This window comes from Caloenas nicobarica, chromosome 3 (assembly GCF_036013445.1).
Source record: "Caloenas nicobarica isolate bCalNic1 chromosome 3, bCalNic1.hap1, whole genome shotgun sequence".
Classification (NCBI taxonomy): domain Eukaryota; kingdom Metazoa; phylum Chordata; class Aves; order Columbiformes; family Columbidae; genus Caloenas; species Caloenas nicobarica.
In genome coordinates this window covers 84851297-84867813 of record NC_088247.1, presented here as the reverse complement: position 1 = coordinate 84867813, position 16517 = coordinate 84851297, and the positions used below count along the sequence as shown (strand labels likewise).

At 43.2% G+C, this 16517-nt stretch overlaps 1 protein-coding gene across 1 annotated transcript; it reads right to left on the bottom strand.

The window, feature by feature from the left end:
- Positions 1–8659: 8659 nt before the first annotated feature.
- Positions 8660–15895, bottom strand: SULT6B1 (sulfotransferase family 6B member 1). Its single transcript, XM_065632220.1, has 7 exons — positions 15688–15895; positions 12354–12466; positions 12025–12114; positions 10902–11028; positions 10155–10249; positions 9709–9865; positions 8660–8799 (listed from the first exon to the last, which is right to left on the bottom strand). The coding sequence occupies exons 1-7, from the start codon at positions 15887–15889 to the stop codon at positions 8669–8671; spliced, it is 915 nt and encodes a 304-aa protein (XP_065488292.1). The 5' UTR covers positions 15890–15895; the 3' UTR covers positions 8660–8668.
- Between the last annotated feature and the right edge of the window lie 622 nt (positions 15896–16517).

Genomic DNA, 16517 nt, shown 5'->3' with positions numbered 1-16517 from the left:
TGGCCCAGGCTCTGGGCCAGCACACAGGTCTGGGTCCCACCATGTCCAGTGGTGCTGGGGGAATGGCCGTTCCTCCTGGCACGGTCACACAGGCTGAGAGGTTGCTGCTGTGCCACATATATTACACTTACTGCCACATCCCTGCTGCCTGGGCAGCACAAGGCAGCCCACTGTCGCCAGCAGCACAGCAGAAGAGCATGATGCCATCTGGTATCTCTGCAACTTTTATACTATAGACACCAAGGGTGCCCTGGCTTCCTTAACCATAGAAGGGGCACCTGGCAGCACCCATCTTCAATCCACCGCTTGCCTAAAGGCATCTCTGGCTACACAGATAAAAAGTACTATCAGACTGGAGACCCATTAGGTCCACATCACGGGCACTGGTAAAGGCTGTGCCATTACCGTGCATGATTTCCATTCTGTCAGAAAGCCAAGCCCCACACTGCTTGGCCAAGCACCTCCTGCCTGCCCCCAGACAGAGATGACGGCATCATCAGATACTGGCCTGCAACACAGCAAACCCCTTGCCAGACAGCATGAAGAGCCCAAAGGCTTATTCTTTCACGGTCACTGAGAAATTTAGTCTATCTGGGCTTTCAGTGAAAACAGAAGCCACACGGAAACCCTGCAGCAGCACCGAAAAGTGACAAGGAGAAGACAGAGCTGGCGTACGCTCTCTGGACCCCAGAGAATAACACACAAGCTTGTCAGTGCAAACAAAAACACTCTCCCCCCATCCCGCGAGTCAGTCAGGGCAGCTTGCTTGGGGAGGGCCATAACTACAGCACCCCAGAGCAAACACGAGAGCTACCTGCCCTTCCTACACTGGAGACCCACTTGTCCCAAGCAAAGATCTAAACAAACCATGCACGTGCCCCCTCATGGAGAGCAAATTCAGAGCAGTCGATCTACAAGCCAAGCAGCTCAGCTTGGCAAACTGACGTACCCTGTGTAGTGAATGAGGAGAAGTAAAGCACCCAATAACAAGGCTCATGGTGCCCGGCAGGATGAAATGGAGCGGCACAGGGAGGACAGACATCACTGCAGCTGACTGCTAGAAAAGACCGCAAAATGTAGCACATCTGAAAATCCACCTTCCCCCTCCCCAGCGGCAGGCAGAGATGGAGAACTGGAACACAGAGCCTGAAAGCACTTCACAGAATCACATAATGGTTGGGGTTGGAAGGGACCTCTGGAGATCATCTAGTCCAACCCACCTGCTAAAGCAGGTTCACCCAGAGCAGATCGCACCGGAAGGTGTCCAGGTGGGCTTTGAATGTCTCCAGAGAAGGAGACTCCACAGCCTCCCTGGGCAGCTTGTTCCAGGGCTCTGGCACCCTCAAAGTAAAGAAGTTTTTCCTCGTATTCAGATGGAACCTCCTGTGCTTCATTCTGTGCCCGTTGCCCCTCATCCTATCACTGGGCACCACTGAAAGAAGTCTGGTCCCATCCTCTCAACACCCACATTTAAGATATTTATAAACATTGATGAGATCCCCTCTCAGCCTTCTCTTCTCCAGGCTGAACAGGCCGAGCTCTCTCAGTCTCTCCTCATAAGAAAGGTGCTCTAGGCCCCTCAGCATCAGGCTTCAGCATCTACCTCTTTCTTTAGCCTCCAGCAACTAGTATGCACACTTCCTTTAAAACAATCCCTCTGGCAGATGATTCATGGTGCTATTTTAAATAACACATGCTGGTTTATGTATGTAAACCCTTTGTTAGAACCGTTTTTGTCTATGTCTACACCATCTTTTGGAGGCACAGTATACCAGCAGCCCAGTGACTGTGTTAGCCGATAAACTCAGCCTGTGGCTCTTGCTAACGTGATTCCTCAGGACTGCAGTAATCATGGCTATGCAGCTCCCAGGATAGAGATGAGTCCTTCCTGGCCATCGTGTCTATGGGCAAACCGCACAAAAAAAATTCAATGCATTTTTTTTCAAGCTCCTTCCCACTCTTTAAGTTCATCATAAAATCGCTGTAGCGTCTCAGTAGTCCCCGTGCCTGGGCCACCACGCCTGATGCTGCCTCAGGGGACAGCAGGGCGGCCATGGGGTACAGCGGGACCTGCAGGGAAGGAAGCACCTGTGCTGCCACAGGTGGGTTGCAGAGGCAGAGGGCAGGATTCGGTCCTGGAAGCCTCCATATCATAAAATGGGACTTCGTCTACACTGATGAACTAAATAAGTGTAAATGTAATCCATGAGCCAGTAGGCAAGAGGAGCTCAATTTGCCTGAAAGTTTCTCAGCCTAACTTTCGGTTTCTTTAGTTTCGATTCATTCGATGCTTATGTTCAGTCTTTTGCAATGAGATGCTGTGTTTGGTTTGATTTCCTTCTTATTCCAGCTGAACCGCTCCTTACTCAATGAACACAATTTGCCATATTGACATTTTTGATACACCTTCTTGCTGCATCAGCATCCACCACCACTTCTGTACCACCAAAAGGCTTCAGCATCACTGTATCCAAGCTGACACTGTCTCATCTCTTCCTTTTACCTTCAGTCATTTCCACTTAACTCCAGACTTTGAGCAGTTTTCCTTCCGAAGCAAACTCAGGTTACTGCTGTAAATGTTATTCTGGAGGGTCTGTCATGCCAGCAAACAGCTTTATATTTACAGCAGCTAATAATGATACTTATTCTATTGCATTACCTAGTTGTCTTTCTATATTAATGCATTTTTCATCTCTTTTGGTGCCCTTGAGCTTGCAGCACACAATTCATTTGTGGACAAAGGACTTGTATGGCCCTATATTGTAAACCACTCAAAACACTGGCAGTGAAAAATGCAACTGGAGAGAGCCCTAGAGGGCCTGTCCTGCACTGCAAGGAAGCTTTGAAATCACTCATATAAAATACACACTCTGTCTCTTCTGCTTCAGATTGTCTATATAAAATGGTAATAGTCAGGGCACAGGGGCCAGAGAGAAATAAAACGGCCTGCAAAAGCAATTAAGTGCCACAGAGGCATTCCCATTTTATAACAGCGGAATATTGTTTATTGCCCTGTTTATTCCTCCACCATGGAGACTGTGCCCCACAGTATGATGGGAGGCCTGAGCAAACCCCAGTGCTCAGACACATTTGCTGCTCTGCTGAGGGTCTGTAGCACACACACATTTCACAAGGCTTTTTGCTCCAAATGACAAGCTCTGGCCGTATGGGGAACGCACCCATCAAACACACGCAGCCTTCAGAGCTCGCTTGCTGTGTGTTCTCATTCCCCCACACGCCATGTGTTTCTCTCTGGTAGGACCGCAGCAGGGCTTTACTGCTAGAAAAGCACAAGGGACTGCATTTATCACCACCCTGCGAAGGTCCACCCCGGGCACAAGAGGTCTGTAGGACAGACACAGGTCACCAGGAGGGGAACCAGCTCCCCCGTGTATTTGCTTCAGGGCAGTCTAAGAGCTGTATTTCTCTCAGATGTGGGAGGACAACTCCTCTCCCATTTAAAAGCAGGCTGTGCAGTGCTGGACAGCCTGAGAGAGGAAACCCCTGTGGCAGGAGAGCCCCAGGTTGGTGGGCTGCGGTAGCCACGGCAGACCCCGCATTCCTGCTGGCCCTGATCTGAGGCGAGAGGGGTTTTCCCTCCACAACCTTCCCTCAGCGCAGCGAGGGCCTGGGGCTCACATCTGATGTGACACCACTGCGGGGACCAGCCTCCGCTGCTGCTCCTTGTCCGACTCCAGTTAATGTCCCGGCCTCCCGTGGGAGGGTCACCCTATTTAACTGGGACACTATTAAATGGCGCCGTGGTGCAGGCAGCCCCCGGCACAGGCAGAGAGACCCCCAGGGCCCCCTCACCCGCTGGCAGAAGGTCTCACCACCTTACGGCCTCAGCGCATAAGCCTTGTATTTATATTCTCTCAGCACGGCAACATTAAAGTAACTTTTCTCTGGGGATGCACAGATGGCTGACCATGTCTCTGGTTCCACGGCAGCAAGAAAGGTGGGTGTCTAGAAGCTTACACATTGCCATTGAAGACAAAACAGTGGCATGACAGGTGGGGGGGGGGGAAAAAAAGAAGAAGAAAAAGAAACTGTTTTCTAAATAAATAACAGTCAGGGGAAAACAAAGAGATTCCATGCCATCAGGAAAAAACAGAGTGGATTGTAGTAGACATAAATACTCGCACAGAGAATGAAAGAAGAGACTGGCTTGGTCATCTGCAGAGGTCATTCTGATCACTCTGTGCCTGCAGAAAAGAAATTAAGAGGAGAGAAGAATATAAGTGCTCCATTTTCGGTTGTTTGTTGTTTTGTTTGTTTGTTTATTTAACATTTTTGGGGACATGTGACCAATGCCTAAGATTATCTTGTATTTCATTTATACATTGCCTATGGACATATCAGAAATAGGCAGTAATGAAACTATGACTTATTTACCTGCTGGGGGAACACTAATGAGTGTTGTAGTAATGAAAACAGTTTCACTGGCTTGTAAAATGCAAAACAGCAGGGAACTCACTGGAGACCCAACAAGCGTATGTCAATAAGCTTATATTATTCACAAGTACACACGCCTCCCGAGACAGCAGTTTCCCAATCTCCTTTCATTTCCTGCTGCTCCTGACTGCTTCACATCTTGAGCAAAGTCAAAGACTCATTTTCTATCTTCCTCAAGACTCTGAAGTTTTTGCAAAAGCCAACCGATCATATGAAAAACTTCCAATTCAGATGCAAACCAAATATTTTATCAGCTAATATTTCACATTATCCAATCTACAAGTATTACAAAGTGTGATTGCAATACAGGACAAGTATATCCATGACCACAAATATCTGAGCACAAATAACATTTTAGCAGACTGCTCTAGCAATGCACTCAGACACAGCACTGACACAGTACCCTCTCATTCATAATGTTGTTGTTCTGTATTTCTCTCCTTCGCTTCAATCCCGACAATATTATTACAACATCCGTAACAATCACTGACCAGTCTCATTTCAACACTTCCAGTGTACATTGCCGAGCTCCACAGCATATTAAGAGTAAACCAGAAAGCGTTAATCCCCATAAAGGTGATCGTTCAGCCAAAATTCAGATCAAAGTGTTAGGACTTGAACAAAAAACCCATTAGAATATAAGTCCATGCATCTGCTGTCATAACAAGACTGTGATGACTGTATTTCATGTCTCCCTTCATTATAAATCCATTTGGCATCTTTCCTAATAGCCAGCCTACCCTCAGAAAAAAAAAAATATTTGATGTTCCTGTGGATGTCATATGTGCTCTGTACTTTTACAGCACTTCTATTGTACTTCAACATTAATTATCTTTCCAATTAATGTACTGCATAATGCTGCAATATGAAATGTTCACATTTCGTAAATGAGAAAATTTAGCTCAGTTCTGTCTGCTTGGATCCCATTTTACTTCTGTTGTAATTCAGTACCAGAATTATTTTCCTTTTGCTTGAGTTGTTGACACCTGACCGCACACAAGAGAGGTATCTCTTGCATACAAAAGACACACTTATGCTTCTCTTTACTGAGAATACCTCCAATTTCTCTTTTTCAACATAATTTTAATATACTTTCCTGCCTCATGATTGTTACTTAACAGCTCATAAGGGAAATGGAGGTGACAAAAGCACTAATAGAGCTGCATTTACCAGTTACTACAAATGTAGACATCATAAATACCTACAAGTGCTGGAAAATGGTAAGTGTGAAGTAGGTTGTCAATACAGAAAAAAATGAAATCAAAACTGGTCAGGGAATGAAAAATACCTCTTCTTTAAAAGTTGCATGACTCGACATATTCCTTAAATGTTGTGTGTCAAAAATACCATTTAAAGTTTTACTGATGAGTACCATAGTAAAAAGTATAGAAGGGAAAACATAAAATATAGTAATGGAAAGTACATTGCTCCCTAAATGTATGGCTGAAAAAATACATGACTGATGATTTCACACAATGAGGAATTAATTTTTCTGTTGGTTCTGAATCTTCTGTTTAGTTTAGCTGCTGTCAATTGCTGCAATCATTGTGGTCTACTGGATTTGACCCTCAATGCCACCATCTCAAAGCACTTCACAGTGCTTTTTCATCCAGAACGTGTTAGAGTGCTTGAGGAAGGTACAATTTCTCCTTCTCTAGTGACATTATGCCTAGCTTTCTTCTCTGTTACCCCACCACATCATTTTTCATGGAACCGAATCTACAACACACAGAAAGCTGCAAAAAAATCAGTTGCCCCTCACACTCACTAATCTTCTACTCGATGTTCTTTAATGCTCATCATTAACTGGCAATTACCAAGTATGTGAATATGTGCTGAGAAGCATGTGGAGATCAGACTAAAGGACTTTAAGAATGTCACCTATAAAATCTCTCTGATAGCTACATAACCTCAGCTTGAATAACCTTGCTAGTCAAATGGTGTAAAAATTTAAGAGTAGCCTGTTTAGCACCTTGAGATAGGATTTAGTCTTGAACTTCCCTGGAATACTTCATTGTAATCTTAACCTGAGAAATACAGCAGTTCCAGTGGACAGGCTGACCTGAATTACCTATCAGTAATTCAGGCAACCTACTTTAACAGGAAGTAGTGCTCCTGTTTCAACATTATCCTCAACCAAAGCCTTGAACTTCCTTTTATTTACTGCTTAGCAATGATCTTGACCTACTGCTGCAGCAGTTACAGATGAGGCAAATGCCTATGGAATGCTGCTGCTTTTCCCAGTAGCTATGTAAAGCTTATAGGCAACGTCAGATTTGACATAGCTCCAGCGACTTGAAACTTTCATTCATTTGGTATTATCCCATTTCATTTTGATACAGTTTGGTTTCATGCATTCTGCTTTGCTCTTCAATCCTCACTAGTACCCTACTTTCGGTTTATTATTTGAAATGGCAATTATTACAGCAAATTCACCTCTGCATTGATCCCAGCTAGTCAACCTAAAGGGCCAACAGCTGGAGGTTTTTTGTGCCACCAGTGAGCTGTATGCAGTTTTCATTGCTACAGCAAATGCAGCTAGGAGAAAAAAAATCGAAGTGGAATATGCCAGGAAAGACAAACAAACAGGATTTTGTGGAGACCCAACTACAAAATGACAAGACATCCCTAACTATGCACCAAAGTTAACATGCCTTATTAATTTCCTTGTCACTGGCGGACTTTTAGAAAGGGATTCTCATTAGCACTGAATGATTGGGAGTTTGTTGTGTCCACCATCAGCTATCAAAGTGTGCAGCAGAAGGTCTCATGCAGTCCATCTGTGTCAACACCTCAAGTACCCAATACTTGAGTTTTCAGCCTGGCTAAGGTACATTCTTTATCCAACAGCGACACTTAAGACAATTATTTCTCAGATGGAAGCTGACAAACTATGAGGAGGAAGACAGTAACCTCCTCCACTGGCTAAACTAGCAACTGTGCACATTACCTGCATATTTCTTCTCAAAGTACTTTTTTCTTTGTACTCCTTCTCTTTGGAGATAAAGAAACTGGTGGGGAAAACAAACAGCTGTCAAAGACTGGTGTTTAACCAGCCTCCCAAGGGAAAACTACAGCCTAAAAAGTCAACTCTTCATGAGACTATTCAATGTTCAACTGTCTTGTGCACACCACTCTCCTGGCACTACCAGCAGAGAGTCATTCTGTTCTGGGCAGTGACACTTTAAAGCTTCCAGATATCCAGAAAAAATCTACATCCTGGCTCTGAGACCATATATACTCTGTTAAGCACAAAGCAACCCAGGCAAACCCCAGAAATACAGGCAAAGGCTCAATTTCCAGAGTCAGGCAAGTAGCACACTTCCTTCTCTCATATCTAAAAATTCCCTTCTTCCAAACAAGTTAACCTGCCACAATACAATAAAGAAGGGACTTCTCCCCATTCCTGCCCAGCCAGGAGCTTCTTCATGTGCTTCCTCAACATCCAAAGCAGGCTGGGTGCTCAGCAGTCCTGACAATCACGTGCACAAAACCTGGTGTTCTCAACATACGTTTCAAATTTCCCCCATGGCTAACTCCGTGGTGAGGTTAAGCAACAAAGTCATCATCAGGAGGGGGACTCCAACCTCCATGAGCAAGTTCTGTCCAAGGCAATTCCTTCAATGGCTCAGGAAGAAATTTCACACTTCCAAAGGAAAGAAAAATATTATTGTTGAAAGGGGATGAAAATTTCCACCACTAGGTTCCTTTACTTTTTTTCACACATTTATCAGCACACGGAAAGTGGCAGAAGACAACTACAAGAAGACCTTTTGAAATTTCATTTTATACTATGAACTTAGAAATTAAAATAATACATGAATACTATGAACTTAGAAATTAGGAATCAAAATTATACCTCATGATTGTTTTAAAAAATCTCTTGGAAAATCACTTCCAACATAATGAATACATTTCCAGTGGCTTCAGCAGGTTCAACTACTGCATATATATTCCACACAGTAACACGAAATCATAGCTAAAAATCAGTGTTTAAAACTAAGTGAGGCCAAAGAACTACAGGTCATTTCAGAAAATCCAGTGAAGTCACTAACTATACAAGCAAGGATTGCTTGTGTAAGTTAAGACAGCAGAAACGAGTTTGCAAATTGCATTTTCAAGATTTTTAAATCAGATGTTGTCCTGGCCTCTATTTTATTCCATTAAAGGGAATGAAAAGCAGCCTGAACATGAGTTTTTCTCTAAAGGAGGCTCAGGCCTTGCAGTACACATCATATTTTAACTTTGCTCCCAGCTTAGTTCCTTCTAAGCACACTTTGAATTTGGCATCCATTTCCTGGTTCTGAGCTTCAGTGAAAAGATTTTTCCAGTCTCCAACAACACCTGGAATATAAGGAAAAGTAAATTATTACCATTGAATGTAAGGACCAAGGAGTATGATTTAAAACAAAAAAACTACCTTGTCTCTCTTATTATCATATTTCAGGATAATAATTTTTTTCTTTTTTTTCTTCCCTGAAAGAAAATAAATCCCTGACCCAATAATACATTCTTAAGTTTGCCTTATGTTTGGTGCCCTCAATATAATGTGAACATAAAGTGAATATATGAAGCTACTGGTCTGCCTTAATAGCTTTGGCATGTGTCTTGTACAGCTGCAGAAGAATACAAAAGATGACCAGCAGTTGTGAAACCAACCCAGAAAGTCCAAAGATGTGGCTTTTAACTGCAAGAGCTTTCTGCACTGCAACCAGACACTGCCCTAAGCTGCAGCCTACCTTTAATCTAGATTTTGGAGAGCCCACAGTCTGAGGTTGCCTGAGTCTACAGCTCTAGCTTGACCCATGGCTAAAAGACACAGCTTAATCTGCAGTGTCTGGGTTACACGCATTGACTGAGGTTCTTAGGCAATCACATGGGCTATGTAGAAAACCCAAGAAGAAAAATCTGTGGAGGCACTCTGTAGACTGAGTGTCAGGCTATCCCCAGTACTCACAGAAGCCAAAATAAAACTCTTCTTTGTTTTAATTGATGCTTACTGCATACCATGACTAAAGAGTATGCTACTTGTAGGGCATTTCTGCTATTCACATTATATAGGGCTTTACCGAATGGTACTGGCCCTTGTGATGAAATCAAGTGACAGTGTCCTGAAGTACGGTCCATGTTTCTCAAACAACTCCCAACCTCGAAAATTATACATAAAAATTAACCATCTACTGATCCAAATTCCTGTCCGCCCAAGATGCAGTGCTACCATTTACCAGCCTGGCAAAACACAAAGAAATTTACCTTTGCGGAAAAGAGTGGAGCCAACAGCACCATGAGTCTCCTGAGCCTTATCCTTCACTGCCTGGAAAGTGGCCCTGTTCGCAATGGACTGGATCTGCTCTGCCGTTGGGGAGAATCCAAAGAATTCAGCTATCTGCTTTACACTGGCAGTCAGGTTCTGAAAGCAACACAGTGAAAGGGAGATGTGCAATATGCTTCCTCTCAAAAAGGACTTACTCACTTGGGATGTGCGTCGCCATCATCTATCAACAATATATATTTTCCTTCACAGTATGTTTTCTGCATTACACTAGAGCTCAGCTTTTGTATAGCCAGACTCAACTGGTCGCTAAAATCAACTTGATTTTGCTCTTTCAGAAACCTGTGTGTTTTGCTGTTAATTTCGGCAGGTTTCAGGGACTGGGCTCAGATTTGCTTTGCCTGTCAGCGCACAGCATCTGCTTTACCTCTTTCAAGTCTTCATATATTATGACCATAGTATTCTCATCCTCAATGTGTTTGCTCCAGGTGACTGCATGATCAAAATAGGATCCCCAGCCAACTATAAAGAAGAGAAAAAAGCATCAGTGTGACCTTGTCTTCTTACTGGGTACTTACTTCTCTCTGACTGAAGAACTGCCTTCTGTTGCCTATTGGTTACATCAATGCAAACAAGCGGAACAGCCTGTCCTTTCCGTGGTACCGTACCGTACAGCAGAATGACAGAGGCTTCCTCTGACTTTTGTAGGTAAATGGTTTCCACACAGAAATATGAATTTCATTATGTGTTTCCCCTCTGCTACTACATTGTCATTTAAACATCTCCTAAAAGCCAAAGCCAGACATCAGTCTAAATCTAAAATTTGGTTTGCTAATGAAGTGCTTGGCCTCGTGTTCAGAAACAGTAAAGACAACAAACAGTCATTTTGTTAATGCTTTGGATCTGTGGCATTTCCTCCATCACTAAGTGGCAGAATATTGACCCAATGCCATGCAACTCCCCCTTCCTTGCTTGGAAGAGCTAAATACCCAGAAGCAAAGCATATTCTGGGCTTTCTCCCCATTCTGGCATTCAGCTGTCTCCTTTTTCATGAGGTATGGCCATCAGTAAACTATTTATGACACAGCTGTTTTCCCACTGGACCCACTTAGCTGTTTTTAAATATTTTTTTTTCTGTTGCTTTTTCAACTACATTCAGTAACTATAACAATACCTTTCCCATTCATGAACTCTGAGAAGAACTCATCCCAGGAGCTGTAACTGGGGACACTTGGTGCATTGTTGTGGAAATGGAAAAATGAAACAGCTGTATCTTTAGGGTTTCGAAACAGCACTAGTATCTGGAGTGGGAGAAAGAAGTCAACAATTTTAGATCACTTATTTCCCCTAGCAACCAAAATGAGAGTATAACTAAACATTCTGCAATCAGTAACATACTGGGGGCGACAAAATATTTTATTAGTTAAGGCAAGGAGAACATATTTGTAATGTGATCATAATAAAGACCTTATTACCACTTTTAAGATTTGCTTATGTTGTAAAGTAATTGCAAAAAAAAGCAACTGGAAATAATATTATCATTGAATACTATCCCATAACTACCTAAGACCTGGGAAATCATAAGGAACCATTTGTCAGCCCCCTGGTAGGAAAAGCTGTTCAATTCTCCTTAAGGAAACTGCAGCTGTTACAATCATCTCCCATTTTTCAAAGCATGGCAATGATGTTCTTGAAATCCTAAGAGACTGTAATCCTCAGAGAAGCGTACACACTCCTGAAAACACATTACACATTAAACAAACACATTAAATTTTTCTGTTATACACATATTTTTTCCTGTCTCATACAGGAAAAAATACCAATGAAACATGGAAAAAATCCCCATCCCTTAACCAATTATAGCCTCCATCTGTGGTACACCTCCTAAGTGCTATGTATCCAGCATTGTTCAGTGACTGAGTACCACAAACATTAAAGTTTTAACAGAGTGACTCTTTTCAAGGAGACAGCCAATGTCCCAGAAATACTGCTGCCACATTCATTCCCACCACAGTCGTGCACAGAAGAGAGCAGCATAGAAGAGGAAAGTGTGACACTCCAGCCATTTCTGAGCACTGCAACAGTCTCTAGACCTGTTCTTGTTTATGTCAACTACAGCACCCCTAAGGCTACTGTAAACTGTAGAGGGTGTTAAGCCAGCCCAGGTGTCTCCAAGTTGCCTTCCCCCAGGGCCACCTCCTTGGGAGCAAGAAAAGGATGTGGCCCCAAAATTACTCTTGAATGCTGGTACTGTCAGAGAGATGAGGCTTGTTCTTGGAAAAAGAAAAAAAGCCCACCTTGGCTTTGTTCTTGAAAATAGACTTGGGGAGGAAATCATAATTCAGATGTGTTGCCAGAATCCTTGGAGATGGCATCTGCTTCATCCTCTTTAGAAATAAACAGAACCATAAGTGAGAACAGGTTTATTACACGGGTGCAGCAATGATTTGTGGGAGTCGCATTTGTGAAACAGCCCCTAATCAAAAGGCATTAGTCATCCAAGATTCTCTTTTTTCCCCTCTCAGGAGAAATATCTTTAGTTGCTGCATGACTTCATTTTAATGACTTGTGTGCGGGGGTGCAGGAGAGCGAAAACAACAGACTTTAAGTGGTTCTTTTCACTAACCTGATATTTATCTGGATCTCCACATTCAATAAATGGTAGTTCTGTGCTTACAGGCTTACTCTGGCTAGTTGTAAATATCAAGTCACTTAAAATCTGGATAAGCCAGTTCACACCTGCACCAAGAAATGCAGAAAACAAAAAAACCTATCAGAAATTTATATAAGATCTCAGAGCCTTCTCATTACATGGCTTAATTCAGCATAATAGGCAGTCATCAAATGACAAATAACATTAAAGTTCTCAAATTATTACAAACAAAATAATGTTTACCATTCATAAGATCCTCAACAGCTTCTTAACTGTGACCTTCTCGGATCACCTATAACCAGTATGTGGGAAGCAGTGGAGGCAGAACTGACTCAATGATGCACTGAACATATTTTTAATATATTCATAAAACAGTCAGTGACAATAAAGAGAGCTTTCCTGGCTTTTACAGAGAAACACCTGGGAAAGGTCTGGATAAGAGAAGGAAGGAACAAGCAAGGAGCTTTGCCTGTTCTCCAGAGGAAAGTGTCTGCCTCTCTCTAGTGCCCTGGGTCAAGGACTAAATGGAGTCATCTGTTCTATGTCACTGCCAATGCTTGTCCTCAGTTGTGCCTGTTGCTGTCTCCCTAACGTGCATGCCAGAACAAGTGCTAGAAGAGCCGTTTCCCACTGGACACCTGCATCCCTCCCCACCTCTCACTCTTTGGAAGAGACCTCACAGCAAAGCCTCCCTCATACAGCAGCCCATTCCGGCATGAGCCTGTGGCCCGCTCCTGGAGCTGCGCCATGCTGCCTGCTCCCTCAAGGCTTCCAGGAATCACACTTGCTCCACTGAAGCTCTGCTGATTGCTGTCAGGACAGAGCAATGGAACAGCGTGTTCACCTTGGCCTGTAGCATCCTCCCCACATCCTTGTGGGGAGGCTTTTGGAAGGCTTCCCACCAGGCCCACAGAGATGGAGCTTTGGAGCTGCCATCGCCTCCTTCATCCTGTGAGTCCCCTGTGAACGCAGCTGCCAGAGGCACTAACAGAGAACACACACTGCAAACAGCTTTAACCTCTCATGCTTTCAGTGGAAAGTTATTCCCAGAAAGGAATAACTTCCACCCTATGTTATATAAAGTGTCTCAGCATGCTTGGATGGAAGCAGCTGATACATGTCATATTTACATAATAATGTGTACACAATGTGTACACGTCATACAATGTCTTATAATGCATACAAATATTACACACATATGCCACCCAATATCATTGTATGATATATATCACAGATTCACAGAATGGTTGGGGTTGGAAGGAACCTCTGGAGATCATCTAGTCCAACCCACCTGCTAAAGCAGGTTCACACTGAGCAAATCACACCAGAAGGTGTCCAGGCGGGCTTTGAATGTCTCCAGAGAAGGAGACTCCACAGCCTCCCTGGGCAGCCTGTTCCAGTGCTCTGGCACCTTCAAAGTAAAGAAGTTTTTCCTTATATTCAGATGGAACCTCCTGTGCTCCATTCTGTGCCCGTTGCCCCTCATCCTATCGTTGGGCTCCACTGAAAGGAGTCTGGTCCCATCCTCTTGACATCCACCCTTGAGATATTTATAAACATTGGTAAGATCCTCGCCCAGGCTTCTCCAGGCTGAACAGACCCAGCTCTCTCAGTCCCTCCCCACAAGAAAGATGTTCCAGGCCCCTAATCATCTTTGTAGCCCTCTGCTGGACTTCACCCAGTAATTCCTTGTCCTTCTTAATATTGGGGAGCACAGAACTGGACACAGTATAAAATTTATATCACTGTCCCATTTATGTACCGATCAGAGCCAAAAACCTTAAGAGTCTCCAAATCCATGTCCTTATCTGCCCAGTAATAATTGCATGTGCACAAATACAAACTGTATTTTAAAGAGGGGCTTCCATCCTGCTTTCCCATTTCTGCTGTGCAACCTCCCGTACACGCTTTTCCACCCGTGCCTGTTGGGTAACAGGGTGCTGCATTTCCCGGCAAACCACGGGGAGCTGTGTACTCCCTCTCCTACTGACAACTGGCAGTGCTCTTCGGTAAAATCTTCCCCTGCTGTCCTACCACAAACTGACCAATACTAAGTGTGAGATCTCTGCCTTTATCTGCCGATCCCTCTCGCTGAGCGGGAGAGGTTTACTGAGTTAGTAAACCTCAGGTGCAATCAGCATCATGACTCCATGGCTGAACTGTTCCAAACTCTGAGAGAAATCAAAGACAGTGACAAGTTTTGACAATGACCTTTTAGGTCTTTATAGGGTACAGCAGAACTCCGGACCCAAACCCAATGGAATTAAAGGCTCCTTAAAATAAAGTGGCATATTTCACATTTTGTGCCAGCTCCCTCCTTATGTATTTGCCCTCTCTTGGTTCAGTGTAGTGTCTCACAGCTGCTATAAATTCACCCTAAACACTGCAGGCATACTTCTTAAGCCCCTAAATACACCACAGTTTCTTTCCAGATCAGAACTCACCAACCAATGGGAATTCTATGCGCTGCATGAAACCTTGACCTAGGACTCTGGTTAGAGCCCAACTTGATCACATCCACTACCATGCTAGTGCAGTGAAACCCTTCCCTGAACCCACATCTTCTCCACCAGCCCTAAGCTTCTGCTGCTTGGGTCTCAAAGAAGAAACATATGCTTGGATAGGATTTCCTACATTAGCAGAACACATCCCTTCCTTGTAAGCAACCGTGTCACACTTGTCGTTTAATAAAACTGATCAAAATTAACTAGTCGGTTGAGTTTTTTTCACTGCTCCTGCTGTACCTTTCCTCCTTTCTGCAAGCATCTTAACTAAAAGATTTAGACTTCCAGTTTGTCTTAGTCAGTACCATTCTGCAGTCACAAAACAAAAAACAATGCCGATATTAATGCCAAGAAATAGCTTATAATTTTGTAAGTAAAGATACTGTGCCCTGTCACTTTCTACTCATTAAAAAGTCTAATGCACAACCTTATTGCTTTTGTACGCTATAATACACCACATAACTAACGCACTTTTCAGAATGCAGTTTATCATACCAGCAGAGTTGTCCTGTATTACTGATACATAAAAAACCCTGCATGTTTTATTCTCACTTCTTCAGCCAAACAGTAGTTTCAAACACCAAAACTTTTTCTTCCAGAAACATAAACCATATTAAAAAGCAGGGCAACAGACTGCTTAATTAAGATAAAGCAGGACAAAAACCTGCTGCCTCTGGTTCTAGGAGAAATGCCCAATATCCCCATGCAACATAAAACCATGATCAGTTGGTTTTCCTTCTTCTTGTGTCAAATAATTAGTTACAGTATTGTAGACTACAGCAAGAAACTTATAATGTATTCACCGCATTTTGGGTAGGACACCAGCACCATATCATCTCTTCTGGCTTCCAGGTTCTCCAGGGCTTTGAACGTCTCCACGCTGCATGCTACGACAGGATACGGGGTCCCCCGGTATGAGAACAGCAGGTCCTTCAAGGAAAGACCTTCAGACTTTGCCAACACCTTATTTATCTCATCAATGAAGGCTTTTTTATCCTCAGCCATGTTTACCACCTTTGGGGTGTGAAACTATTAGTCTAATGCAGTAAATGCCTTTTAAATAGACATTTTTAAGGGGTGGAGCAGAAATCCTTAGCATTACTTTTGCCCTCCCCCAAATTTGATAGTTCTTTCTCCTCCCTTCCCACCTTTCTGGAAATGGAAGCCGGGTTGATCCTGTCCATTTATAATCTACAGAGCAGGAATTACTTTAGTAAAAAATCCCACTGTGTTCAAGTAATACTTGCAAGCTCAGTCACCAGGGAAAACAGAACTGCAAAATTAATTGCCCTGTAAGAAGGAGCAGCAAAATATCTAATCTTACATAACATTAACGGGGCGGGGGAAAAGGCATCACAAAAAGAAAGTCCCTAATAAGAAAAATCCCCAATTTTATTTTGGCAATAAAGTCAGCCTCATACTATGAGTTAAGAGAAATAGATAGTGAATAATAGAGAACAATGAAGTCAGAACTAGAAAACAGAAAGGACACTACTGAGAGGGAAATGATGCTGTCATTTTAGGTTCTAAATACGCCTCTGTGGGAGATAGCCTGCACAAATGCTTTTTTTCATGTTAAAAAGACAGTTAAACACTGAAATCTTGCATGGCCGAGGACTCTTCAGCATCTCCA

Coding starts and splice junctions, on each gene's coding strand:
- SULT6B1 (XM_065632220.1), bottom strand. CDS start 15,889: ATGGCTGAGGATAAAAAAGCCTTCATTGATGAGATAAATAAGGTGTTG. Junction 9,866..10,154: donor TATATGAAGACTTGAAAGAG/GTAAAGCAGATG, acceptor TGTTGCTTTCAG/AACCTGACTGCCAGTGTAAA. Junction 8,800..9,708: donor CTCCACTCTTTTCCGCAAAG/GTAAATTTCTTT, acceptor CTTATATTCCAG/GTGTTGTTGGAGACTGGAAA.